The sequence below is a fragment of the Protopterus annectens genome, chromosome 12.part0 (assembly GCF_019279795.1).
Source record: "Protopterus annectens isolate FY-2018-M chromosome 12.part0, PAN1.0, whole genome shotgun sequence".
NCBI lineage: Eukaryota > Metazoa > Chordata > Ceratodontiformes > Protopteridae > Protopterus > Protopterus annectens.
Genome location: NC_056746.1, coordinates 1094873920 through 1094901759, shown reverse-complemented (window position 1 = coordinate 1094901759; position 27840 = coordinate 1094873920). Strand labels below are relative to the sequence as shown.

Below are 27840 nucleotides of genomic sequence, written 5' to 3'. Positions count from 1 at the left end.
TAAGGAAATGCAGGATTTATTGCATGCAACTGAACAAGTGGGAAAGCATACATTGCAATGTGGTTTTGATTCCCTGGAAGCCTCCTGCAGGGCTGCAGTTACGGGTTCTGTCATTAGGAGGCATGCTTTGTTAAAGGAACAGAATCTGCCTGATCATGTTAAAGCAAAATTATTAGATGCTCCTACAGCATGATACCTTATTTGGTGTTGGAGAGGAAGTGTTGAAGAAAATGGAGGACAAAGCGAAATCTATGCAAACAGTAAAGGATTTCCTACAGGTACAGCCACCCAGATTTAGCAATAACTTGGTTCTTTCCAGTGTCAGGCCATAGAGGCAGATCACAGCCCCAGGGCTCATACAGGCCTAAACAATGGGGTGCTTCTACCCCCAAAGGCGGAGAAGACAAATCATAGCCATATGTCTCAATGACTTTCCTCTGCCAGTACCAAACACTTATCTTTTGGCAGCCCCCTTAGGGGGGAAAACTAGCACTTTTTTCTCACAATAGGCACATGATCACCCAGGACACATGGGTCTTGAATATAGTGTCCCAGGACTGCAGGTTCCACTTTCACACCCTGCCAAGGGCAAAAGTTATGCCAGACCTGCCACAGAATCAGTGGGCAGAGGCACCAAAACAAATTTCATCCCTCATGGACATGAGGGCCATTCAGCAAGTAACCACAGCAAGAGCAGGGACAAGGATTTTACTAAAGACTTTTCTTGGTACCCAGAAAAGACAAAGCCTGGAGACCAATACTGGACCTGTCTACGCTAAACACATTTCTGGACTTTCCAAAATTCAAAATGTTGACTCTGCAACAGCTTCTGCCCATGCTGGGCAAGAAGGCTTGCCTTGTAACTTTGGACCTAAAAGAGGCATACCTGCATATTCCCATCAGACAATCTTGCAGAAGATACCTCAGATTCACAGCTGGCTCAATGCACTACCAATTCTCTGCACTGCCCTTTGGCTTATCTACTGCGCCCAGGGTCTTCACAAAATGCCTGGCACCAGTAATTGCTTTTTGCAGACAGAGGAATTCAAATATACCCTTACTTGGACGATTGCCTTATTCAAGCAGAGAACAAGGACATTTTACAAATGCCAGATGCTGTAATACAATGATTATTAATTTGCCTAGGGTACATAGTAAACGAAAAGAAATCAAATCAAGTACCCTCTCAAGAGTACATAGTAAACGAAAAGAAGTCAAGTACCCTCTCAAGAGATAATATTCCTGGGTGCAAGCTTCAATACAACTGCCCAGATGGCTTATCTCACGCCAGACAGAGGCAACTGACTTCTTACTTCAAAATGTTGGCAACAAAGACCCAGTTATCTGCAAGAAAATTTCTGCAGGCTTTGGGCTTCATGGCATCCTGCATTCTAATTCCATACGCCAGACTGCATATGAGGAAACTACAATGGTATCTAAAGTGTTGTGAGTCAACATTGTCACAGCCTGGAAGCATTAATTATCCTCATTCCTTGCCTGCAACAGGAGTTTCGATGGTGGGCACAGGCCTGTCAGCACAACAAGGGACAGCCATTCACTCTACCCACAGCCAGGCAGTTAACAGATGCTTCAGATTATGCCTGGGGAGCCCACATGGCAGGAAAATATATTCAGGGCACATGGCCCACAAGCCAAAGGCATCTTCATATCAATCAAAAAGAGATGCTAGCTGTTCAGAATGCCCTGACAGCTTTCAAGGATCTACTCCATCTAGGACAACTACTGATAATGACGGACATCACTACAGTCATGTGGTACATAAACATGGAGGCACTCATTCCTATCCCCTCTGCAGACGAGCCACGAGTTTGTGGGATACAGCATTGACTTATTGGGTACATCTGCAAGCGCAATTCCTGCCAGGAAAGAAAAATACTCTGGCAGACTAAGCAGAAACCTCACGGATCCCCACGATTGGAAACTGGATCCACAAGTCTTCAGCATGATGATAAAGAAATGGGGATGCCCAGGCACAGATCTAGTTGCCTCCCCTCACAACTGCCAGCTACAGAGATTCTGCACAAGGACTTGTCACAAGCAAGCATGGAAAGTGGATGCTCTATCATTCAGCTGGAAAACACTAACAGTATATGCCTTTCCTCCTTTGCCTCTCCTCCAAGGTACTCCTAAAGTTCAGACAAGAGAAGCCAAAAATTATTCTGATTGCTCCAGACTGGCCCTGCCAGCACTGGTACCCAATCCTAAAGAGCTTGTCTCAAGGCCCAGTCTGGACATTGCCTCTTAATTCCTCATTTACTGACCCAACAAAACAATCAGATCCTGCACAGCCAACTCAGAACTCTCAATTTGGCAGCATGGCAGATAATGTAGCCATTCGGAGCACATCTCTCTCTAAAGCAGTGATGGATGTTATTTTGGAGGCCTGGAGGCCCAGTACCAGAAAATCTTATGCTGAAAAATGGAAAAGATTCTGTGCTTGGAACCAGGCACAAGGAATTGACACGTTTGTACCAAATATTCCTCAGATTTTACAATACCTAACTGAGATGCTGGACAAAGGCCTATCTTTTTCATCAATTAGTCTATGCGTCAGCCATTTCAGCTCATTACAATATGGAACCACCAATTTTTTCACATCCGTTACTAAGGCTCAGAGGGGCCAAAAACATAAGACCCCCCAAAGGAGAGCACCAATACCTGCATGGGACCTCAATTATGTCTTGGAAAAACTCACACTGCTGCCTTTTGAGCCAGTCAATACAGCTGAAATAAAGTTCTTATGTTGGAAAACAGCTGTGCTCTTAGCAATAACCTCTGCAAGACAAGTCTCAGATGTTCATCGTGCATACAGCTGCAGTCATAACAGATGGGCTCTCCTGCAGTCAGGCGGGTCCTCTGTCGGCCGAATTCCAAAGTCTAGGTCCGGCGTTGGTTCTCTTCTTCCCTGATGTCAGTGCGACAGGGGTATAAAGGAACCAGCCGACTCCATTTTCTTCAGTCTTTCTTGCCGTGCGGTGCCCGAAGCAGAAGCAGTTCGCAAGTGCCGGTCTGCCAGCTCCTGAGATTACGAAAATTTGGAAACCAAAGTCTTCTTAAAAGCTAAGTACCCCGTTGGAGAAACTTTTCTTGCCTCAGACCGATGTCAAAGTTAATAATTGTATTTCTTGTGGGAAGCAAATGCCACATAAGGATTTCCATTCCCTCTGTATTCCTTGTTTAGGCCCAGACCACGACGTCTCGGTCTGTCGCTTTTGTGCTACATTCAACAAACGCACTATTAAGCGTCGGGCGGAGGTCACCCAGCATTATTTTGGGAAAGCATTTAATTATACTATGTCGTCGGATACTCCGACTCCGGTTTTGTCTAAAAAACGCAAAGACAAGGACCGACACTCGAGGTCTGTGACCTCTACCGACACCACGCCAAAGCAGACTACACGTTGTCTGGTTCTCAGCGAGGCACCTATGCAGCCCCTGATTACAGACGACACATCTTTGGCGGTGTCTCCTGTGCCCGAGGTCGCAGGCTCCTCGGCCCACACCCCGACTACAGATACCGAAGCCACTCTTGGCGTTGAAACAGAATGTGGACAGGTCCACCTCTACTCAAGGTGTCTTCAGACCTTCCTCTTCTTTCTCCAAGGCTTTCACCAAGTCTAAAGCAACCATGCACTCTAAGAGACCAGCTACACAGGACCCATCTCCAGGCCCCATGCCTAAGAGACTGATGCTTAAAATGGCTGAGGATTTAATTACTCTAATCAGAGGTTCTCAGCCCCCTCCGGACAAAAGGCCCAGAGTGGAGGAAGACCCCCCCCCTCTGATCAGGGCTCCATTATTTCAGAACACTCTGATCAGTAACAGTCTTACTCCCCTTTTGAAGACTCTGATGCGGAGGAGTCTATTCCTTCTGTATCCCCCCCCCCCCGAAGATTACTCATTTGGGGAAACTTTGCATACCTTAAGGGAACATTTCCACTGGGAAGGCCAGGATTATTCAGATTCCAAGAAAAGGCTCAGGGAATTTCTTTTGTTACCCCAGCACAGGCCTCTGGCTATACCTCCTGTCTTGGACATCTTAGATGATGTTTACTCTGAGGCCTGCCTTAACCCGGACTCTCTACCTCCAGCTCCAGTTAAGCCTGACAGGTACTACAGGGTTCCTGACTCTCACCAATTTCTATACAAAAGCCATGCTGCTGACCTAGAAACCATCTCACAGGGGCCCAAGGGAGTTAAGGCCTCCATTGCCAAAAATCCATTGCCTTCCGAGAGAGATTCCAGATCCTTAGAAAGGTGGGGAGAAAAGGTATATACCTCTGCTACCTTGTCCATGAGGGCCTTAAACTGTCAGTTTCATATGCTAAAATACCAACAGTTTTTGTTATCACAATTGAAAAGTAAAATGTCACAACCTGAACAACCAGACTTGAAGGAGTTGCAGGATTTGATGCATAGTGCAGAACAAGTGGGTAAGCATACCTTACAGTGTGGTTTTGATGCTCTAGAGGCCTCATGTAGAGCTGCTGTTACAGGCTCGGTCATACATAGGCATGCCTGGCTCAAGGAACAAGCCTTGCCTGATCATGTCAAAGCTAAATTACTAGACGCCCTCTTCAAAAGGATGTACTATTTGGTGCTAATGCTGAGGAAGTATTACGGAAAATGGAGGAAAAGGCTAAATCAATGCAAACTCTGAGAATTTCTGCAGGTTCAACCCCCACGTTTTAGTAGAAATTGGCCTTCCAAAAACTGGTCCTTTCCTGCCACAGACCGACCCCAAAGAGGCAGATACAGGTGCCTGAGGGGCAGAGGACAATCACAAGGATCGTATAGAGGCAGACAATGGCAAGCTCCTACACAAAGAGGTGGTGAGGACAACTCGCAATCTTTCAGAAAGCAAACACAATGACTTTCCCTTTGCATACCAACCAGGTCTCAAATGGCAGCCCCCTTAGGAGGAAAGCTGGCATTATTTTCAAAAAATTGTCATGTCACAAAGGACAAATGGATCCTTGACATTATAAACAGAGGCTACAAATTCCATTTTCATACCCTTCCAAAAATGAGAGGCATGCCAAACCTGCCACACAATCAAGGGGCAGAGGCACAAAGGCAAATTTCTGATCTTATAAACATGAAAGCTATTCAAGAGGTACCTACACACGAACAAGGTCAAGGTTTTTATTCCAGGCTATTTCTGGTGCCAAGGAAGGGAAAAGATTGGAGACCTATTTTGGATCTATCCATCCTAAACACATTTCTACTCTTACCAAAATTCAAGATGCTCACTCTACAGCAACTTCTTCCCATGCTGGGCAAGGAGTCTTGGCTGGTAACATTGGACCTCAGGGAGGCATACCTGCATGTCCCAATCAGACAAAATTGCAGGAGGTACCTCAGATTTCTTGCAGGTTCAACCCATTATCAATTCTCTGCATTGCCCTTTGGCTTATCTACTGCGCCCAGAGTATTCACGAAATGCCTGGCATCAGTAATTGCCTACTGCAGACTTCAAGGGATACAAATATACCCTTATTTGGACGACTGCCTGATCCAAGCGGACAGCAAGCACATTCTTCTGAAACCTCTGGCTTATGTAATAATGTTAAACTCTCTGGGATACACAGTCAACAAAGAGAAATCAAGGCTAATACCCTCTCGGAAGATAATTTTCCTGGGTGCCAATTTGGACACAAACACCCAGATGGCCTACCTCACGCCAGAGAAGCAGGGGCAACTAATTCAATACTTCAGAACACTGGCACATTGCACCAGGCTGACCAAGGAAAATCCTGCAGGCTCTGGGATTCATGGCATCTTGCATCTTAGTAATCCCATGTGCAAAGCTGCATATGAGAAAACTACAATGGTACCTGAAAAACATATGGTCTCAACACAGCCATAGTTTGGAAACAATAATACCACTAATTCCATGTCTGCAAAAGGAATTTCTGTGGTGGGCTCAAGCATGTCAAACACAGGTCTTCCATTCAGCAAGCCTCAAACAAATCGAGTCATCACAACAGACGCTTCTGACTACGCCTGGGGGGCGCACATGACAGACCGGTGCATTCAGGGCAAATGGTCCCAAAAAGAAAAGCACCTTCATATCAATCAAAAAGAAATGCTAGCAGTAATAAATGCTATTATAGCTTTCAAGGACATTCTACAACCAGGTCAACTATTGATAAGAACGGACAACACCACAGTTATGTGGTACATAAACAGGGAGGAACACATTCTTATCCCCTATGCAGACTGGCCATGTCACTTTGGAACATGGCCATGGACTTACAAATGGAACTACAAGCACAGTACTTGCCAGGCAAGGAAAACACGCTAGCAGACAACCTAAGCAGGAATGACAGATCCACATGAATGGAAATTGCATCCAAAAGTTTTTACAGAAATAATACAAGAATGGGGAAGGCCAGACAGATCTCTGTGCCTCCCACAAGAATCATCAATTGTCAAAATTCTGCTCAAGGATCTTCCATCCAAAGGCCTGGAGAGTGGGCGCTCTTTCCTTCAGTTGGACATCAATGACAGTTTATGCCTTCCCTCCTCTTCCTCTGCTGCCCAAAGTTCTATTAAAGACCAAAGCAGACAGACCAAAGATGATCCTCATTGCTCTGGACTGGCCAAGGCAACACTGGTACCCACTCCTGAGGAGCCTGACGCATTCCCCACCATGGACCCTGCCTCTAATGTCTCTTCTGACTCAGCACAGTTTCAAAACTCTTCACAGCCAGCTAAAAACTTCCATGCAGCTAGATTGAGCGATTCCTTAGCATCACAACAGGCCCTACTCTCCAAGGAGGTGCAGGATGTCATTTTGGAAACGTTTGTGTCTGGAATGAGAAAAAGGGCCAGGATCCTGGAAAACTGAATTTACCTCAAATACTACAATATTTGGCTGAACTACTAAGCAGTGGACTTTTTCTCCTCCATCAAAATCCATGCATCAGCCATTTCTGCAGAATACAACACCGTTCCACCTTTTTTCTCTCTCAACCTCTCCTAAGGCAGTTCCTCAGAGGGGCTAAGAATTTAAGGCCTCCAAGAAAACAACCAATACCTGCTTGGGATCTTAATTTCATACTGGAAAAACTGACCTTGCCTCCCTTTGAGCCAGCTGCCTCAGATTTGCAATATTTGTCCTGGAAAACAGCTTTCCTTCTGGCTATCACCTCAGCTCAGAGTTTCAGAACTACAGGCTCTCATGGCCGTCCAACCTTTTATCTTCCATCAGGACAGAGTTTCCTTAGAACCAACCGGTCCTTTATGCTTAAAGTGGTATCCAGGGTAGCTTTAAATCGGGCCATACATTTACCTACTCCTAATCCTCAAAACAAATGGGAGAGATTACTACATTCTTTGGACATCCACAGACAACTGCGTTATTTGGACAGAACAATGCCTTTCAGAAAATCAGAACAGCTCTTTGTGGCCTATGCGGTAGGAGCTCTAGGGAAGCCAATTTCCAAACAATCTCAAAATGGATAGCCCACTGCATACGCTTTTGCTATTCCTTTCATGGCAAAACTGTTCCTACAGGCATTAGGACTCATTCCACCAGGGCCACAGCCACCTCTGCAGCATTCCTCAGAGGAGTCCCTACCAAGGATATTTTGGAAGCAGCCACTTGGAGTTCTGTGCATACCTTCTCCAAGCACTATAACCTACCATTATACTCAAAATCTAGAGCAGGCTTTGCCACTGCAGTCTTGCAGGGCATTTTGGCTCCTCCTAATTCCACCTAGTGCCTACCACCCCTTTCTTAGCTTTGGGATTCTACCCATCTGTTATGACTGCAGCTGTATGCACGATGAACATAGTACAGTTTTGTACCTACCATAAATGTAGATGTTCGAGTGCTAATACAGCTGCAGTCCAGGTTTCCCTCCCTCTTTCCCCTCTTGGGACAGGCCTATAGGCTAACACATCCTCATACAACCTGATTGGGGTATTCAGTTATGATGTATTTGCTTGCAACTACTGTATTTTGATTATATTGCACTGCATGATTACACAAATTTATGTATTGTCTTCCTTCTGGGGGCACCTGACATTTGGGGCAAGAAAAACTGAAGAAAATGGCGTCTGCTGGTTCCTTTATACCCCTGTCGCACTGACAACAGGGAAGAAGCGATGACAACCGACACCGGACCTAGACTTTGGAATTCGGGCCGACTGCGGGTAGCCTGCCAGCAGGATAATACAAGTGTAATGACTGCAACAGTGAATACACTCTAACATCTACATTTATGGTAGGTACACAACTGTACTTTGTGTACACTTACCATAAATGTAGATGTTCGATTGTATTCACTATTGCAGTCCTGGTTTCCCTCCCTCCAGCCCCCTGTTTTTTTTCTCTCTCCTCTCTCTGGCTATTACTCTCCCCTTTCAGGGGTGTTGGTATTTACTTTTTACTGGTGGTGTTTTCCCCAGCATAACTCATCTCTCTATTTGGGGAGGCTCCTGACATTTGGGGCAAGAAAAACTGATGTAATGGCGTTGGCTGCCTGTTTCTATACCCCTGATGACCAGACGTCAGTCCTGGAGTGACAGCATCTGACGCAGAAATACTAAGTCTCTGGTATTCGGGCCAACTGAGGGCTACCTGCAGGCAGATAACCCAAGTATGATGACTGAAACAGTGAATAAACTCTAGCATCTACATTTATGGTAAGTGTACACAACTGTACTTTCTGTTTTGGGACTTGTTCTGTTTGGCATCTACATTAGTAAAGTAGAAGCAAATACCAAAGGGCTCTGGCTGACTCCACTGCTCCTAGCTTGCAGTCATCTGAAAATGAGTCCCCAAATGACTTTGCCATTCTGCAGGGAGGTTTGTCCCAAATAACTGGTGCCAAAGTCATAGACAAACTAAAATGCTAAATATATTGTGTATCATTTGAGAAGTACTGTATCCCAAGAAACTGCCATGTTGAAAATGCTTCCCTAAGAGTTGACTAAATTTGGGAATTTTTGTGGCCAGTGACCTAATATCTGACCCATGTGTCCATTGCAAGTAAATTCTTCTATATTGCACAGCTTATAAACCTGCACCTTGTCTGTATATGGGGCTATCATTGTACCCCTTTACCCAGCCTTTATTTGGCCAATCATGGAGTTGTAATGCACCCTCAACAGAATGATTTGAAGGGCCAGGTGCATCTCGCTGAGGATACCACTGGTCTGGAACAGACTCACCATGCTCATAAAACTAAGTTCATCCCTGTCCATATTCAGAGACCGCTTGGGTCAGTGGTTGAGAAACAAAAAAATTCCACTGTTCTGCCCCAGAACTTCTGATGGACAGAGGTCATTCTTATGTGCTTTATCCCATGCATAGGTCCCTTCAAATTTATGGTATGATCCCACTCATTAGGGGCTATGTGTAATTATCTACTGTCTGATGGGCAAGGTCAGTCTCTAAGCAAATGGGATAAGTTAAAGCAAAAAAGGGGAAATTGATTAGGCTTAAAATAGCCTTCAAGGCAGCTAGTGTAGTACGTAAGAAAGATTTAGGTCTTTGGTTATAGTGTTGGTGGTGCTGTTTTACTTAACAGAATCAAGAGGTCTGACCACCAGGTCTCTTAAGGCACAGTAAGTGAGAGGAAGCTCTTGTATCAAAAGCCTGTAACACTGTATAAAGAGATGCAGTTTGTTTACCTGGCATTCACCTTATGGATTACCCATGTGCATTGTTACCAGAAGGCTTAACGCTCCTTGATTAGCATACTAAGAAATACATGGATGAGGAGTTGATGTTTGGAAAAGTTCATTGGTGAAATGTAATGCAGCCATATTGTCCAAGTATACCTTTGAGGAACTGTACTTTGGTCTGTCAGTCAAGTTCCTTATCCCTTAAGGAGCACGTTGGGCACTAACTTGTATTTTGGGCTTTTTTGAGAGTTTTAAGTTCTGCTGGAAATTCCACCCTGGTATTTACCTACTTCACGTCTTCGGAGTAAAATGTTAAAGATGTGCAAGAGAGGGCCCTCTGCATTTGTTGTCATCCTTCCATTTATCCATCTCCTTGTGGAGAAAATTTAGATGCCAGGTAGTGACAGCAGGACCTTTAGATTCTTTACCTTAGCAATAAGTGGGGTCCCTTTAACCTTGCCATGTAGTTTAGACCAAGGGGACACTGCTTCCCAAGAAGCAAACATGGAATTTAAAGAACTGTAAGACGTGGCACAAAATGGATGAGATGTTTGTTCAAGAGTTCCCTCAGAGGTCAGCTGACACGGGTGAGTACTCAATTTATTTTCCACTGTGTTCATTTTCATTCACAACTGATTTTAGTTATGGTGTGGATAGAAACAATACCCGCAATTACAAGTATCAGAAAAGTCTAAAGATTTCTGTATTTGCATTGTTTAACAGACCTGTTTGTAACTCAAATGTTTTGACATTTATGTATAGTTTTCACATTTAAATTCAAACTTTTAACAAAGTGCTTGATCTTTCAATTTGAAAGTGACCAGTGGGGCTGAGGCTTCCCATTGTGGCTAAGATGACTGCATGTCCCGTTTGACCTTGGCTTTTCCATTCAGTGTGTGTGAGACTGTTTCCCTGTGACCCTTTGGCTGACCTTACCGGAAGCCATGATGACCTCAACCTTTGACCATTAGACGCAGGGTGATGGTGAGAATTCCAAGGGTTAGACAAAACTGGTTAATCTGAACTAAGTGACTGTTACCTTGCGTATTTTGTGGCCAACTCACCACCACAAACACCTACTATATAATGTAAGTACTTAGTGAAATTAGTCTTTTTTTTTTCCTTTTAAATTTAAGTGCATGGCAATGTTAAACTATGTAATGAAAAGATAGCACTGTTTTGAAAAGGTAGAGAAGATGGGCAGTCACAGTGTTGGAATGAACAAGTTTGAGGTTTTTTTTAATGTCAATTCTCTTGGCACTTAGCTGTGTGATGGTACTTGTAATTGTTGACAACTTGAATAACTATTTTTTGCTGGTGTGCTGCAGGCATGATCTAAAGCAAATTTTGTTTGTTTTTTAAATCACAAACAAGGCGGCGGGGGTGGAGGTGGTGGATATGGCAGTAGTAGTAGTGGATACAGCAGTCGCAAGTCTGGCAGAGACAAATATGGACCACCTGTACGCACAGAGTATAGATTGATTGTGGAGAACCTTTCAAGTCGCTGCAGTTGGCAGGATCTGAAAGTAAGTAATGACAGTTTCAGAAGTTTAATAAGTTATGCACTCTGTACATTACTGGTAATTGGTCACCAAAATCTTTCAGTAAAAGTTTTCGTTGTTGAAAATCTCCTACTTTTCTACCATTGCTTCAGTTTTAGTAGTATTGTTATGAAATACCATATGCACCATGCCATTACATAAAAGCAGTGTGAAAATGTGTAACTGAATTGATTTTTAGCCCATTAAAGTTTCTATTTAACTAATTTCCCTGAACATTGTATCTTAAGCAATGCAAGCTGTGATGACCGTAATTAGCACTTCTGTTACAGAAGTGGAGAAGCTTCCCTAACCTGGATAAACATTGAGGTAATAAGAAAAATGAAAATTCTGGATGTTCTTCGTCTCACATTGCTGCAGTCATAACCTGTGGGTAGTCCGCTGTCCTCGGTCGGCCCGAATACCAAAGAGTTAGGCTGGCGTCGGTCATGGTCGCCCAGAGCTGATGTCAGTACGTAGTAGTACTTAAGTGCATGACCGATGCCATATCCTCAGTCTTTCTTGCCGCGTGGTCCAAAGCAGAAGCAGCGTTTGCAAGTGCCGTTCGGCGTTCTGAAATTTTCATTTATCGAGTTTCAGACTGAAGACCAAGTTGGGCTAAGTACCCCGTTGGGGAAATTTTTGTCTTTTCTTGCCTCAAGTTATCCGGATGTCAGAAAAGGTTAATTGTATTTCTTGTGGGAAACAGATACCTCATAGGGACTATCATTCTCTCTCTATTCCTTGCTTGGGGCCTGAACACGACGTAGTCTGGTGTCGCTTTTGTGCTAGATTTAATAAGCGCACCATTAAACGAAGATTAGACTGTGCCAGGCTTGTTTTCGGTAAGCGGTGTAACTATAACATGCCGTTGGATCCTCCAACGCCCGCTACCGCTAAAAAAACGTAAAGATAAATCTTTGAGGTCTAAACCGGATGAGTCCGTTGCGGACGCCGGTTCTATGGAGCCTCCGGTTGAATCTGTGGATCCGGCAGAGGCCTCTGCTGAATCCCAGGGGGAACCTTTACTTTTGCAGGAGTTGGCCTCTCAGGAGTTAGGCCAGGCAGAGGGTGCTTCCCAGGTATCTGTAATTCCATCCTTACAAAAGGTTATTAGGCCTTCTACCTCAGTGGCTAAAGGCCATGCTAAGGCTAAACCTTGTCTTACTGGCTCTGGCCATAGTCCTAGCTCTTCAGCCTCTGTTCCTAAAAAACATATGTTGAAAATGGCAGAGGACTTGATTACTTTGATCAGGGGTTCTATGCCCCCCCCCCCCCCCCAAGAGAAGAGGCCTAGGGTGGAGGCAGATTTAGAGGGAATGGAGCATTCTTCAGACTACTGAGTCCTCAGCTGAAGATATTCAGGATTTCCCTCCTTATTCAGATTCGGATGCAGAGGATTTCTGTCCTTCTGCTTCTCCTCCAGAGGATTTTTCCTTTTCTGAAACTTTACATTCCATGAGGGAACATTTCAAGTGGGAAGGTCAGGTTTTTTCAGATTCTCGAAAAAGGCTTAGGGAATTTTTATTTTTGCCACAACATAGGCCCTTGGCTATTCCCCCTGTTTTAGATGTTGTTCAGGATGTTTTTTCTGAAGCTTCCCTTAATCCTGATTCTTTACCCCCTGCCCCTGTCAAGCCAGACAGACATTGCAGAGTTCCAGAAGCACATAAATATTTGTACAGGAGTCCTAGAGCTGACCCGGAAACTATTATTCAAGGGCCGAAGGGTGTCAGGGCTTCTGTGGTTAAGAATCCAGTTCCTTTGGATAAAGATTCTAGAGCATTGGATAGGTGGGGGAAAAAAGTTTACACCTCCTCTACGTTAGCTATGAGGGCTTTAAATTGCCAGTTTCATATGCTGAAGTACCAGAATTTTTTGTTAGGCCAATTGAAATCTAAGGTGGATGCTTTATCTGAGGGTATAGAGTGTAAGGAATTGCAAGAGTTGGTTCATGCATCAGATCAAGTTGGAAAACATTCCTTGCAGTGTGGTTTCGATGCTCTCCAGGCTTCATCCAGGGTGGCTGCTACGGGTTCAGTTATTCATAGACATGCCTGGCTTAAGGATCAAAATTTGTCAGAGCATGTTAAAGCTCGGATTTTGGATGCTCCTCTTCAATCAGAAGTTCTTTTTGGTTCTCCTGTGGAGTCAGTTTTGAAAAAGATGGAAGATAAGGCTAAGTCTATGCAGACGGTCAAGGAGTTTTTGCAGGTGCAGCCCCCTGAGTTTAGCAGGAATTGGCCTGCTAGAGGATGGTCCTACCCTTCTTCGGATTATCAGTCTAAAGGCAGGTCTAGACGTGGTAGAGGCAGGGCTCACGCTCAGGGTTCTTTCAGACCTAGGACTTGGAGTTCTCCTGCACAGTCTTCTGGTGAGGGCAGGGGTCAGCCTTTCGTAAACAGACCCAATGACCTGTATCTTCAGCTGCCAGATCCTTCTTTCTGGCAGCTCCTCTAGGAGGAAAGTTGGCACTTTTCAAACAAAACTGGCATTTGGTCACCCAGGACAAATGGGTGTTGGAAATAATAAATCAAGGTTACAAGTTTTATTTTCACACTTTTCCTCCTTTCAAAGGCATGCCGGATGTGCCTCCTCAGCAAAGGCTGGAGGCTCAGGAGCAAATTTCTTTGCTTTTGCAGATGGGGGCCATCCAGGTGGTACCTCCGTCAGAAGTAGGCCTAGGGTTTTATTCCCGTCTTTTCCTAGTGCCAAAGAAAGGAAACACTTGGAGGCCAATTCTGGATTTGTCCATTCTCAATACCTACCTAGACATTCCAAAGTTCAAGATGTTAACATTACAACAACTTCTACCTATGCTAGGCAAAGATCACTAGATGGTAACCCTGGATCTCAGAGGCCTACCTTCACATTCCTATCAGGCCCAGTTGCAGGAGATTCCTGCGATTTTGGGCTGGTACTTCTCATTATCATTTCTCTGCATTGCCCTTTGGTTTATCTACTGCGCCCAGGGTGTTCACAAAAGTGCTGGCTCCTGTAATTGCTTTCTTCAGACAGAGGGGAATACAAATTTATCCTTATCTGGACGATTGCCTGATTCTTGCTCAAGACATATGTAATGGCAGTTTTAAGGTGCCTAGGGTATTCTGTGAACGAAATAGTCCAGTCTAGTACCCTCTCAGGACATATGCTTTCTGGGTGTGAGACTGAATACAGCGTCTCAGATGGCATTTCTGACCCCAGACAAACAAAGAACTCTTCATCTATACTTCCAGCAGTTATCAGTACTGTCCAGGCTGACTGCAAAGACAGTCCTTGAGGAAGTTACAATGGTATCTCAAAAGTGTATGGACTCAACACTGCCACGATTTGGACACTCATTCGGATAATACCTTGCATCCAGAAGGAATTCTTGTGGTGGGCTCAGGAATGTCACCTAAACAAGGGACTCTGTGACCCGACAAGAGGCGAGTCAGATCATAACGACGGATGCCTCGGACTTGGCTTGGGGAGCACACTTCAATGGGAAATGGATTCAAGACACGTGGCCTCCCAGACTACTACATTTGCATATCAAGATGAAGGAGATGTTAGCAGTCCAATTTGCCCTGATGGCCTTCAAGGACCTACTTCAGCCAGGACAGGTGTTGATTCGAACAGACAACACAACAGTCATGTGGTACATCAACAAGCAGGGGGGAACCCATTCTTACCCTCTTTGCAGACAAGCAATGATATTGTGGGAGACTGCTCTGAGTTTACACATCAATCTTCAAGCACGGTTTCTGCCAGGAGCACAGAACTCCCTAGCAGACGTATTGAGCAGACAAATTGTGGATCCCCAGGAGTGGAAATTGGATCCTCAGGTATTCCAACAGTTGACAGTGGCTTGGGGAACTCCAGACATAGATCTGTTCGCTTCTCCACTAAATTTCCAACTACCAAAATTTTGCACAAAGATGTTTCACCCAAAAGCTTGGAAAGTGGATGCTCTATCTTTCAGTTGGAACAACCTTCACGACTATGCTTTCCCTCCTCTGCCTCTACTTCCCAAGGTACTCTTGAAAGTCAGGCGGGACAAGCCTTGCATGATTCTAATAGCACCAGATTGGCCACGTCAGCACTGGTATCCTCTGCTGAGGAGTTTAATTCAGGAGCCTCCTTGGCCTTTGCCACAGATTCCTCACTTGTTGTCCCAGTCAAGCAATCATTTTCTCAATGTCAGGGTGCAGTCCCTGCATCTAACAGCCTGGCGTATTCTGTTTTAGAGCCTGTGGGGCCTCAGCTTCCTCAACAGGTTTTAGATGTCATTTTGGAAGCCAGGCGGCCTAGTACTAGAAAGGTTTATGCTGATAAATGGAGGAGATTTTTTCTTTGGAGCACAGCAAAGGGCTTTGATGTCTCAGTACCTAATTTGAGTTTTACGCTACAGTACCCTACTGCATTTCTAGACAAGGGTTTGTCATTTTCCTCTGTGAAGGTTCATGCTGCAGCCATTTCTGCTCACTATGATTGTGACCCTCCTTTATTTTCTCACCCTTTGTTTAAACAATTTCTTAGAGGGGCAAAAAATATAAGACCCCCACGTAGAGCTCCTACTCCTTCCTGGGATCTCAATTTTGTGTTGGAGAAGCTTACTTTACCTCCTTTTGAACCTGCAGCTACGTCTGAGTTGAAGTTTTTGTCTTGGAAGACTGCTTTTTTGTTGGCCATTACTTCTGCTAGGAGGGTATCTGAATTGCAGGCACTCATGGCAGTTGAACCCTTTCTGATATTCCATAAGGATAGGGTGTCTTTGTGGACTAACCCTACTTTTATGCCTAAAGTGATTTCTAATGTGGCCTATTCATTTGCCTACTTTTTATGCTGATCCCCAAAATAAGGGGGAACAAGTCTTGCATTCTTTGGACATTCACAGGCAGCTACGCTATTATTTGAGCAGAACTAAAGAGTGCAGACTCAACAGTTATTTATTTCTTTTGCTTTGGGTTCACAAGGGAAAGCCGTTTCAAAGCAAACTATTTCTAAGTGGATTGGTCATTGTATTGCTTTTTGTTATTCTCATCATGGGAAGAATGTTCCTGCTGGGATCAGACCTCATTCCACTAGGGCTACTGCCACATCTACTGCCTTCTTGAGGGGGGTAGCTACTAAGGATATTTTAGAGGCAGCTACTTGGAGTTCAGTACACACTTTTACTAAGCATTGCCATCTCCCTCTTTATTCCAAGTCTAGGGCTGGGTTTGCCACTGCAGTTTTACAGGGCATGTTAGCAGCTCCTAATGCTTTTTAGTTTGCCAGCCTCCCTTTTCCTTTGCTTTGGGATTCTACCCACAGGTTATGACTGCAGCAATGTGAGACGAAGAACATAGTACAGTTTTGTACCTACCGTAAATGTAGATGTTCGAGGATCCACATTGCTGCAGTCCTATTTTCCCTCCCTCCTTCCCCTCTATAGTTTTGGGGTTGCTGCCTTTCCTTTGGGATAATTATTATTTTCTCTCTGGTGGTTGGGTATTTATTATTTTGGCTCTGGCCTTTCCTTTTTTTAGGCCTTCTGACATCTGGGGCAAGAAAGACTGAGGATATGGCGTCGGTCATGCGCTTAAGTACTACTACGTACTGATGTCGGCTCTGGGTGACCATGACCGACGCCAGCCTAACTCTTCGGTATTCGGGCCGACCGAGGACAGCGGATTACCCACAGGTTATGACTGCAGCAATGTGGATCCTCGAACATCTACATTTATGGTAGGTACAAAACTGTACTTTATTTTTACATATCCGAAGTGCCACTTAAGTTTTAATGTTTTTGGCAGTGTGCACAAGTGTCTGCATGTTGTGGTTAAATTTATGCTGGGATCTTCATTTAAAGAGAACATGGCATATCTTGAGCAGGGGGGTTTTATTTAATTTACAGCATTCACTGGACCTAATTTTCATTTTTTTTCTTAACCTTTCTGCTGCTTCAGTTAGTCATTTAGCAGTGTTATCCAATAACCTCTCATCCAAAAGTCTTACTTTAAATGCTAACAACTGGAGGCTGCATGCAGTTTAGTTAGATTGCTACAGTGGATGCTTTGTTTAGCCCCCCCCCCAATCTATTCAGTACCAAGGTTTCTGATTGAAGACAGTTAAGTCTGTCAGGGTTCCATCCCTCTGCACTGTACAGGTGAGCCCAAATGTATTGATAAGATTGTATGAACTGTAAATGTATGAACTGTAGAGCTGCATGGCTGCAAATTTTTGGCTGGTGTTTCAGCTCCATGACATTCTTGGAAAATTGTTTTTGGAAGGCACATTCTGCAGAGTGGTCACTATCTTGAATGCCTCTTGTTTGGGAGGAGTCTCTTCTCCTGGGTGCACTGCACAATTTTGAAATGAAGTGCACAGGAGGCGGGTGGGAATTTAGACCGGTCTGGAGTATTAAAAAGCTTGAGACCTTCAGTAGAGGCGACATTCACCCAAAATCAGAGGTACTTTGTTGCTTAGTACCTAAAAAGTCCCCCAAAGAGTTGCATAAGGAGCAGTTAACTTGCAGGCATGGAGTAGGTCTTTGTGGTTATGCCAGTTTCAGTATGTAAAGGTATTTGACTCTAGTACCATGCTGGTAATGATTAGGGTTTGTGGTGTATGTTCTTAGTGTTTCACTGTTGCAGTCATCACACTTGGATTATCTGCCTGCAGGTAGCCCTCAGTTGGCCCGAGTACCAGAGACTTAGTATTTCTGCATCGGTTGCTGTCGCACCAGGACTGACGTCAGGTTGTCACTGGTATAAAAACAGGCAGCTGACACCATTACACTAGTCTTTTCTTGCCGAGGAGCCCGAATCTGAAGCAGTTTGCATGTGTGCCAGTCTGTTACTACCTGGATTTTCATTTCCGAATTGAATCATCCTGAAGTCTTCTAAAGCCAAGTACCTCGTTGGGATCCTTTTTTTCTTGCGCTAACCGATGTCAGAAAAAGTTAACAATTGTCTCACCTGTGGGAAGCTAATACCACACTGAGATTTCCATTCTTACTGCGTCACCAGTTTAGGCCCAGACCATGACGTGCCTCACTGTCAGTTTTCTGCTTTGTTCAACGCCTGAACTTTAGTAGTCGGGCCCTTTTTTTGCCAAATAGTTTGGCTGTTTATCTCCATATTCCGAAATGGCTTTGGTAAGCTATCCAACTACCGATCTGAAAAAAGTAAGGGTAAAGACAGACCACACAGGTCCAAAACTGCTGGTGGTGATTCCGTTAACTTAGTCGCCAGTTAGCTTGTACTCAGTGAGGTGTTGTCGCAGCCCCTGATGCCTGCTTCGATGGATTCACAGGCCACTACCAAGACCCATTTGGAGTCAGGCATGCTGCGAGACTCTTGACTACAAAACCTGCAGATATGTCTACCTTGGATGGGTCCGGAGCTGCTGTGCAGACACCGGTTTCTGAGGAAGTTCTTTGCATTACCGATATTCGACAAACCGGCTTCTTTTGCATCTTCAGTTCTGTCTAAAACTACAGAGTTTCTAAGGGAGAGTATGAGCTACGCTTAAAAAAAGACCCAAACTCAAGCACATGCTTCCTTGCCACACAACATCAAATGCTTAAAATGGCAGAACTGATTGTGGTGAATTAGGGGAAACCAGCCTTCCCCTGTTAAGAGAAAAAGATCTGTCCCCAGCAGCTCTAACAAACCAAGAGTCCGGCTCTGAGGTTTCTGAATGACAACATGCCTTTATCTGCTTATGAGGATTCAGATGCAGAGGAATCCATTCTTTCTGCTTCCCCTCCACAGGAGTTTTCTTTTGGTGAAACCATAAATACTTTGAGAGCATTTCCACTGGGAATGCCAAGACTCCTCAGGCCAAAAAGATGCTCTGAGAAATTTTAGGTTTGCCACAACGTAGACCTTTAGCAAAACCTCCAGATGTTCTTCGTGTTTCACTGTTGCAGTCATTACATTTGGGTAATCTGCTGGCAGGTTGCCCTCTGTCGGCCAGAATTCCAAAGGCTTGGGTCCTGCGTTGATTGTGGTCTCCTTTTCAATGACGTCAGGTCGTCAGGAGTATAAAACATGCAGCTGATGCCATTTTCTTTGGTCTTTCTTGCCGCGCGGTGCCCGAAGCAGAAGCATTTTGCATGTGCCAGTTGGCTGACAACTGAAATATTAAAGTTTGTTTCAGAACAGAAGTCTTCACTAAAGCCAAGTACCCCGTTGGGGAAACTTTTTCTTGTTCCATACCGATGTCAGAAAAAGTTAATTGTATTACTTGTGGGAAGCAAATACCTCATAAGGATTTCCATTTATACTGTATTCCTTGCCTAGGCCCTTATTACAACATGCCTGGCTGGCTGTTTTGTGCTAGATTTAACCAACGCACTATTAAGCGTCTGTATATTTTTGCCTCAAGTATTTTGGAAACAGATTTAACTACCCAGAAATGTCGTTGGATAGCAATCTGACTACTGGAGTACATAAAAAACGCAAAGAAAAGGACAGAGGCAGTCGAGATCCAAAATCGACTAAGCTTCTAAGCCAGTCGCTGGTTCGCCAGTACTCAGTGAGGCACTTTCGCAGCCTCTGATACCTGCTACCTTCAAGTCGCAGGCCTCTACAGACACCCATGTAGAGTCTGGCATGCCGCAAGATACTCAAGGTGTTGGACTGACGGATGTATCTCCCTCGGATGGGTTCGGCGCCGCTGAGCAGGCACCGGCGTCTGAGGGTGTTTTCAGAGCTCAACATTATTTGTATATCAAACTAACAGCTGCAAAACCAAAGACAAAAGCAACTTCTAAAACTAAAGACATGCATGAGCCATGTGCACAGGCCTCTCTGCCAAAAAAAATCAAAATGACTGAAGACCTTATTACCTTGATCAGGGTACACATCCCCCTCCAGATAAAAGGCCTAGGCAAGACACTGATTATGAATCTTCAGATCAGGTTTCTATTTCTTCTGATCAGGAATTTATCTATACCTCCCTATGAGGATTCTGATGCAAATGAGTCTACCATCTGCTTCTCCTCCTGAGGATTATTCATTTGGGGAAACCTTGCATACTTTTAGGGAGCATTTTCACAGAGAGTCAAGACTTCTCAATCAAAAAAGAGGCTCTAATTCTTTCTCCCTCAGCACAGGCCTTTGTCCATTCCCCCCTGTTTTAGACATTGTGAATGTGTTTTCTGAGTCCAGCTTGACCCCTGACTCCTTACCTCGGGCTCCCAGTAAGCCTGACAGATATTACAGGGTCCCTGACACGCACACATTTTTATTTAGAAACCCTGCTGCTGATCCTGAAACTATTTCACAGGGTCCAAAGGGTGTTAAGGCATCAACAGCAAAAAATCCTACCCCCTCTTGGCAGAGATTAAAGGGCACTGGACAGATGGGGAAAAAAGTTTTATACATCTACAACCTTGGCAATTAGAGCATTAAACTGTCTATTTCATATGCTTAAGTATCAACAACATGTTATGGGATTCCTGAAACAAAATGTTGATTTCTGAATGTGCAGAAAATAAAGAATTGCAGGAATTATTGCATACAGCTGAACAGGTTGGAAAGCATACTTTGCAATGTGGTTTTGACTCCTTAAAGGCCACCTGCAGGGCTGCAGTTACTGCATCTGTGATTAGGAGACGTGCCTGGCTAAAAGAACAAATTTTGCTTGATCATGTTATAGCTAAATTGCTAGATGCACCTTTACAGCATGATACTCTGTTTTGGTATTAAGGCAGAAGAGGTCTTAAAGAAAATGGAAGACCAAGCTAAGTCTATGCAAGCTGTTAGACTTCTTACAAGTGCAGCCACCATGTTTCAGTAGACACTGGCCTACAAAAAATTGGTCCTTTACTGTGTCAGAGCTCAAAGGGGCAAATCCAGACACCCATAGGGTTCCAGATACCAGGCGCAAGATTCATACAGGTCAAAGCAATGGGGTGCATCTACCTCCAAATCAGGAGGAGATAAAGCTCAAACCTACAGAAAACAGTCCGAATAACTTCCCTCTACCTACACCAAGCACTTATCTTTTGGCAGCACCCTTGGGGGGGGAAATTGGCACAGTTTGCTCAAAATTGGCAGTTAACCCACGACAAGTGGGTACTAAACAGATACAGATTCAATTTCCACACTCTGCCAATGGCAGCCAGATCTGCCCAAAAATCAATGGTCAGAGGCACAGAAACAGGTTACGTCCCTCATGAATATGGGGGCCATTCAACCAGTACCAGAACAGGAAAAAGGACAAGGTTTTTACTCTACTGTTCTTGGTACCCAGAAAGGACAAGGCCTGGCGGCCAATACTGGATTTATCAATTTTGAACACATACCTGGACATTCCAAAATGCTGACTTTGGAGCAGCTTCTGCCCATGATGGGCAAGAATGCTTGGCTGGTGACATTAGACCTAAAAGAGGCATATCTGCATGTCCCAGATAGACAATCGTGCAGAAGGTGCCTCAGATTCAAGGCTGGCTTAATGCATTACCAATTGGCTTATCTACTGCGCCCAGGGTCTTCACAAAGTGCCTGGCACCAGCAATTGCATTTTACAGACAAAAAAGTATACAAATATACCCTTACTTGGACGACGGTCTCATTCAAGCAGAGAGCAAGGACATTCTTCAACACCTGGCGTTTGTGAAAAGGCTTCTAACATGCCTAGAGGTACACAAACGAAAATAAATCACAACTGGTACCCTCTCAAAAGATAACATTCCTGGGTGCAAGCTTGAATACAATTGCCCAGATGGCTTACCTCATGCCAGACGAGCAAAGGCCAACTGACTATTTCAAACTGATGGAAACAAAAACCCAGTTATCTGCAAGACAAATTTTGCAGGCTTTGGGCTTCATGGCATCCTGCATCCTACTGATTCCATATGCAAGACTGCATATGAGGAAACTTCAGTGGTATCTAAAACGTTTATGGAGTCAACATTCTCAGTCTGGAAACAATGATTCCTCATATACGCTGCCTACAACAGGCATTTTTATGGTGGGCAAAGGCATCCCACCTAAACATGGGACAAGCCTTCACTCTACCCCTGCCAGCCAAACCTTAACAGACTTATCAGATTATGCTTGGGGGCCCCACATGGCAGGAAGATGCATTCAGGGCATATGGACCCCAAAACAAATGCATCTACGTATCAACCAGAGAGAGATGCTAGCTGTTCAAAATGCCCAACAGCCTTCAAGGACTTACTTCATCCAGGACAACTACTGATAAAGGTGGACAATACCACGGTCATGTGGTACATAAGCAGGGGGGGCACGCACTCATACCCCCTTTGCAGATTAGCCATGGCACTATGGGACACAACTTTGACCTACCAAATAAATCTTCAAGCTCCATTCCTGCCAGGAAAGCAAAATACTCTGGCAGACGATTTAAGCAGAAACCTTATGGACCTTCACTAGTGGAAACTAAATCCACAAGTCTTAAGCATGATAACAGAGAAATCCAGACACATCTATTTGCATCTCCTCAAAATTATCAATTGAAAAGATTCTGCACAAGGACTTCAGACAAGCATGGAAAGTGGATGCCTTATCCTTAGGTCGGAAAAACCTATCAGTTTACACCTTTAATCCTCTGCCTCTACTTCCCAAGGTCCTCCTAAAAGTCAGGCAAGAGAAACCAAAGATATTAATTGCCCCGGACTGGCCCCGCCTTTACTGGTACCCAGTCCGAAGGAGCTTGTCTCACCAGCTTGGACCTTACCTCAAAGACCTTAACTATTGTCCCAGCAAAACGGTCAGATCCTGCACAATCAACTCCAGATACTGAACATGGCGGCATGGCTGATCATGTAGTTATACAAAACTCCTCTCAGTAAAGCTGTGGATGTCATTTTGGAAGCCAGAAGGCCTAGCATTAGAAAATCTTGTACTGATGGAAGAGATTCTGTGCTTGGAATCAATCACAAGGAACTGATATAGCAGAACCAAATATTCCTCAGATATTACATTACTTAACTGAGATGCTAGACAAAGGCCTATCTTTCTCATCAAATAAATCCATGCCTCTGCCATTTCGGCTCATTACAATACAGAGCCACCAATCTTTTCTCATCCTTTACTAAAGCAGCATCTTAGAGGAGCCAAAAATTTAAGGCCTCCTAGAAGATCACCATATGGGACCTCAATTATGTATTGGAAAAGCTCACCCTGCCTCCATTTGAACCAGCTGCTACCACTGAAAGTTCTTATGGAAAACAACCCTGCTACTAGCAATTACTTCAGCAAGAAGTTTCAGAGCTACAGGCCCTCATGGCTCTAGAGCCTTATCATATTTTACCCAGACAGGGCGTCTGTGAGGACAAATCCTACATTTATGCCTAATGTAGATGTTCTTCGTTCCACATTGCTGCAGTCCTAACAATTGGGTAGTCCGCTGTCCAGTCGGCCCGAATACCAAAGTATATGGCTGGCGTCGGTCAGGGCGCATTAGACTGACGTCAGAACGTCAGGGTACTAATGCGCATGACCGACGCCATATCCTCAGTCTTTTTTGCCGCATGGTCCGATGCAGAAGCTATTTTGCGAGTGCAGGTTGGCGTTCTGAAATTTTCTGAAGTCGGAGTTTCAGACCGAATCAAAGTTGGCTAAGTACCCGTTGGGAACATTTTGGTTTTCTTGCCTCAGTATTTAACCGGATGTCAGAAAAAGTGAATAACTGTATTTCTTGTGGGAAACAGATACCTCATAGGGATTACCATACCTTGTGTATACCTTGTTTAGGGCCTGAGCACGACGTTGTTGGATGCCGCTCTTGTGCTAGGTTTAACAAACGCACTATTAAGAGAAGGTTAGACTGTGCCAGGTTAGTGTTTGGGAAGCGTTGCAATTACAAAATGCCGTCGGATGCTCCGACGCCCGCTTCGTCCAAAAAGCGTAAGGACAAAACAGCAATGCCTAGGGTTGATGAACCGGCAGTCCCAGTCGTCGGTTCTTTAGAAGGCTCAGTGGAGCCAGAGGTTTTGCCAGGAGTTTCTTTGGAGTCTCAGGCTGAGACTTAGTAATACTGTTACAGGATGTGCCTTCTCAGGAAGTAGGCCAGGCTGAAGGGGCTTCTCAGGTAACTGTTCTTCCCTCTCTTCCCAAGGTAGTTAGAGCCTCTCCTTCTGTTTCCAAAACTTCTTTGAGAGGTAGGCCAAGTTTGGCTTCAGTGGGGGCTTCTCCTAGCACTTCAGGTTCTGTGCCTAAGAAACATATGCTTAAAATGGCAGAAGATTTAATTACTATGATTAGAGGTTCTATGCCCCCTCCTGATAAGAGGCCTAGGGTGGAACCTGAGTTTGAGAGTTTTGAACAGTGTTCAGAGGCTTCGGAGACTTCTGCGGAAGATTTGCAAGAGTATCCTCCTTATTCTGATTCTGATGTGGATGATTCTACTCCTACAGCTTCTCCTCCTGAGGATTTCTCATTTTCAGAGACTCTGCATTCCATGAGAGAACACTTTAAATGGGAAGGCCAGGATTACTCTGATTCCAGGAAAAGGCTTAGAGAGTTCTTGTTTTTACCCCAGCATAGGCCCTTAGCTATACCTCCTGTGTTGAATGTGGTGGAAGATGTTTTTGCAGAGGCTTCCCTGAATCCTGATTCTTTGCCTCCTGCTCCTGTTAAACCTGATAGGTACTATAGGGTGCCTGAAGCTCATAAGTATCTTTTTAAGAGTCCTAGGGCAGACCCGGAAACTGTTTCTCAGGGACCTAAAGGTGTTAAGGCCTCTGTTGTTAAAAACCCTGTTCCCACAGATAGAGGCAAGGGCTTTGGATAGATGGGGAAAGAAAGTGTATACTTCTTCCACTTTAGCCATGAGGGCGTTGAATTGTCAGTTTCACATGCTAAAATATCAAAATTATCTCCTTTCACAATTAAAATCTAAGGTGGATGCTTTGGCGGAAGGTATTGAGTGTAAAGAGTTGCTGGATTTAGTTCATGTGTCTGAACAAGTGGGTAAGCATTCTTTGCAATATGGTTTTGATGCTGTGCAGGCCTCCTCGAGGGTGGCTGCCACTAGTTCTGTTCTTCGCAGGCATGCCTGGTTGAGGGATCAGAATTTAGCTGAGCATGTTAAGACAAGGATTTTGGATGCTCCTTTACAGTCTGATGTGTTGTTTGGTTCGCCTGTGGAAGCAGTTTTAAAGAAAATGGAGGACAAAGCAAAGTCTATGCAAACTGTTAAAGATTTTTTGCAGGTGCAGCCACCGAAGTTTAGTAGAAATTGGCCTACTAAGGGATGGACATATCCTGCTTATGATTCCCAGTCTAGGGGTAGGTCTAGACGTGGTAGGGGCAGAGCTCAAGGTGCTTTTAGGCCTAGAACAGGGAGTTCACCTGCTCAGACTTCTGGTGAGGGCAGGGGTCAGTCCTTTCGTAAACAGACCCAATGACCTGCCTTTTCAGCTGCCAGTAGATTCTCGTCTGGCGGCTCCTCTGGGAGGAAGACTATCTCTTTTCAAAGAAAATTGGGTTTTGATTACTCAAGACAGATGGGTGTTGGATATCATTCACCATGGTTACAGGTTTTATTTCCATACATTGCCCCCATTCAAAGGCATGCCAGACGTTCCTCCTCCACAAAGGAAAGAGGCTCACAAGCAAATTTCTCAGTTACTCCAAATAGGGGCCATTCAGCCAGTCCCTGTCTCAGAAAGGGGCCTAGGATTTTATTCTCGCCTGTTCCTAGTACCAAAGAAGGGGAACACGTGGAGACCAATTTTGGATTTATCTATCCTCAACACTTATCTGGACATTCCCAAGTTCAAGATGTTGACGTTACAACAGCTTTTACCTCTGCTGGGCAAAGATCACTGGATGGTAACTTTAGATCTCAAGGAAGCTTACCTTCATGTGCCTATAAGACTAAGTTGCAGGAAGTATCTGCGTTTTCGAGCTGGAAATTCTCATTATCAGTTCTCTGCATTGCCCTTTGGCTTATCTACTGCGCCCAGAGTATTCACAAAGGTTCTGGCTCCAGTGATAGCTTACTTCAGGCTAAAAGGAATTCAAATCTATCCTTACTTGGACGACTGCCTGATTCTGGCTCAGGAAAAGGAAGACCTTCTACAGCATCTGGAATATGTTATAGCAGTGCTAAGATGCCTAGGGTATTCTGTGAACGAAATAAAGTCCAGTCTAGTACCCTCTCAAGACATGTGCTTTCTGGGTGTGAGACTGAATACAGCAGCCCAGATGGCCTTTTTAACCCCGGACAAACAAGAGTCTTATCACTTTACTTCCATCAACTATCTCATCAGTCCGTGCTGACTGCAAGGACAGTCCTTCAAGCATTAGGGTTCATGGCATCTTGTATTCTGGTGCTTCCCAATGCCAAACTGCATATGAGGAAGCTACAATGGTATCTCAAAAATGTATGGACACAGCACTGCCAGGATTTGGACACTGTCATTCAAATAATACCTTGCCTTCAAAAAGAATTTTTGTGGTGGGCTCAGGAATGTCACCTAAACAAGGGACTCTCTGTGACCCGACCAGAGGCGAGTCAGATTTTAACGACAGATGCCTCGGACATTGCTTGGGAGCTCATCTAAATGGAAAGTGGATACAAGACAAGTGGCCTGCCAGACTACAGCATCTACATATCAATATGAAGGAGATGTTAGCAGTCCAGTTTGCATTAATGGCTTTCAAGGAGTTACTTCTTCCAGGGCAGGTGTTGATTCTAACAGACAACACAACTGTCATGTGGTACATCAACAAACAAGGGGAACACATTCTTATCCTCTATGCAGGCAAGCAATGATTTTATGGGAGACAGCTAAGCTTGCAACTAACTCTTCAGGCAAGGTTTCTGCCGAGCACAGAACTCCTTAGCAGATGTGTTAAGCAGACAAATCATGGATCCCCACGAGTGGAAACTGGATCTTCATGTATTTCAGAAATTGACAGTGTCATGGGGAACTCCAGACATAGATCTGTTCGCTTCTCCACTAAACCACCAGCTGCCAAAGTTTTGCACAAAGGGGTTTCATCACACAGCTTGGAAAGTGGATGCTCTGTCTTTCAGTTGGAAAAATCTTCATGTGTATGCCTTTCCACCTCTGCCTCTTCTTCCAAAGGTGCTCTTAAAGGTCAGACAAGACAAGCCAAGGATGATTTTAATAGCTCCAGATTGGCCTCGGCAACACTGGTACCCACTACTAAGGAGTCTGGTAAGGAAGCCTCCATGGCCTTTACCTTTGATTCCACATCTGTTATCTCAGAAGGAAGGCCATCTGCTCAATGTCAAGCTCCACTCTCTTCATCTAACAGCCTGGCATATTCTGTATTGAAACACAGCAGGTCTCAACTTCCTCAACAAGTTTTAAATGTGATTATGGAAGCTAGAAGACCTAGTACAAGGAAAGTGTACGCAGAAAAATGGAAGAGATTTTTATTTTGGAGTACAGCAAAGAATTTGGAGATTTCTGAGCCTAATTTGAGTGTGGCTCTTCAATATCTTACTGAGTTATTGGACAAAGGTTTGTCCTTCTCTTCCATTAAGATTCATGCTGCAGCAATTTCAGCTCACTATGATTGTGATCCACCATTGTTTTCGCATCCTTTGTTCAAGCAGTTTCTTAGAGAGTCACAGAATATAAGACCCCCACGTAGAGCTCCTACTCCTGCTTGGGATCTCAATTTTGTGTTGGAAAAACTTACTCTACAACCTTTTGAGC

At 44.5% G+C, this 27840-nt stretch overlaps 1 protein-coding gene across 2 annotated transcripts in view; it reads left to right on the top strand.

Moving 5' to 3' along the window:
* The window catches only part of SRSF6 (serine and arginine rich splicing factor 6), an 826370-nt gene that overhangs the window by 303083 nt on the left and 495447 nt on the right, over positions 1-27840 (top strand). For both annotated transcript variants that reach the window (XM_044090109.1, XM_044090110.1), the window contains exon 3: positions 11035-11186. In XM_044090109.1, coding sequence (XP_043946044.1) covers positions 11035-11186 — 152 coding nt within the window. The remainder of the gene's footprint in view (positions 1-11034; positions 11187-27840) is intronic.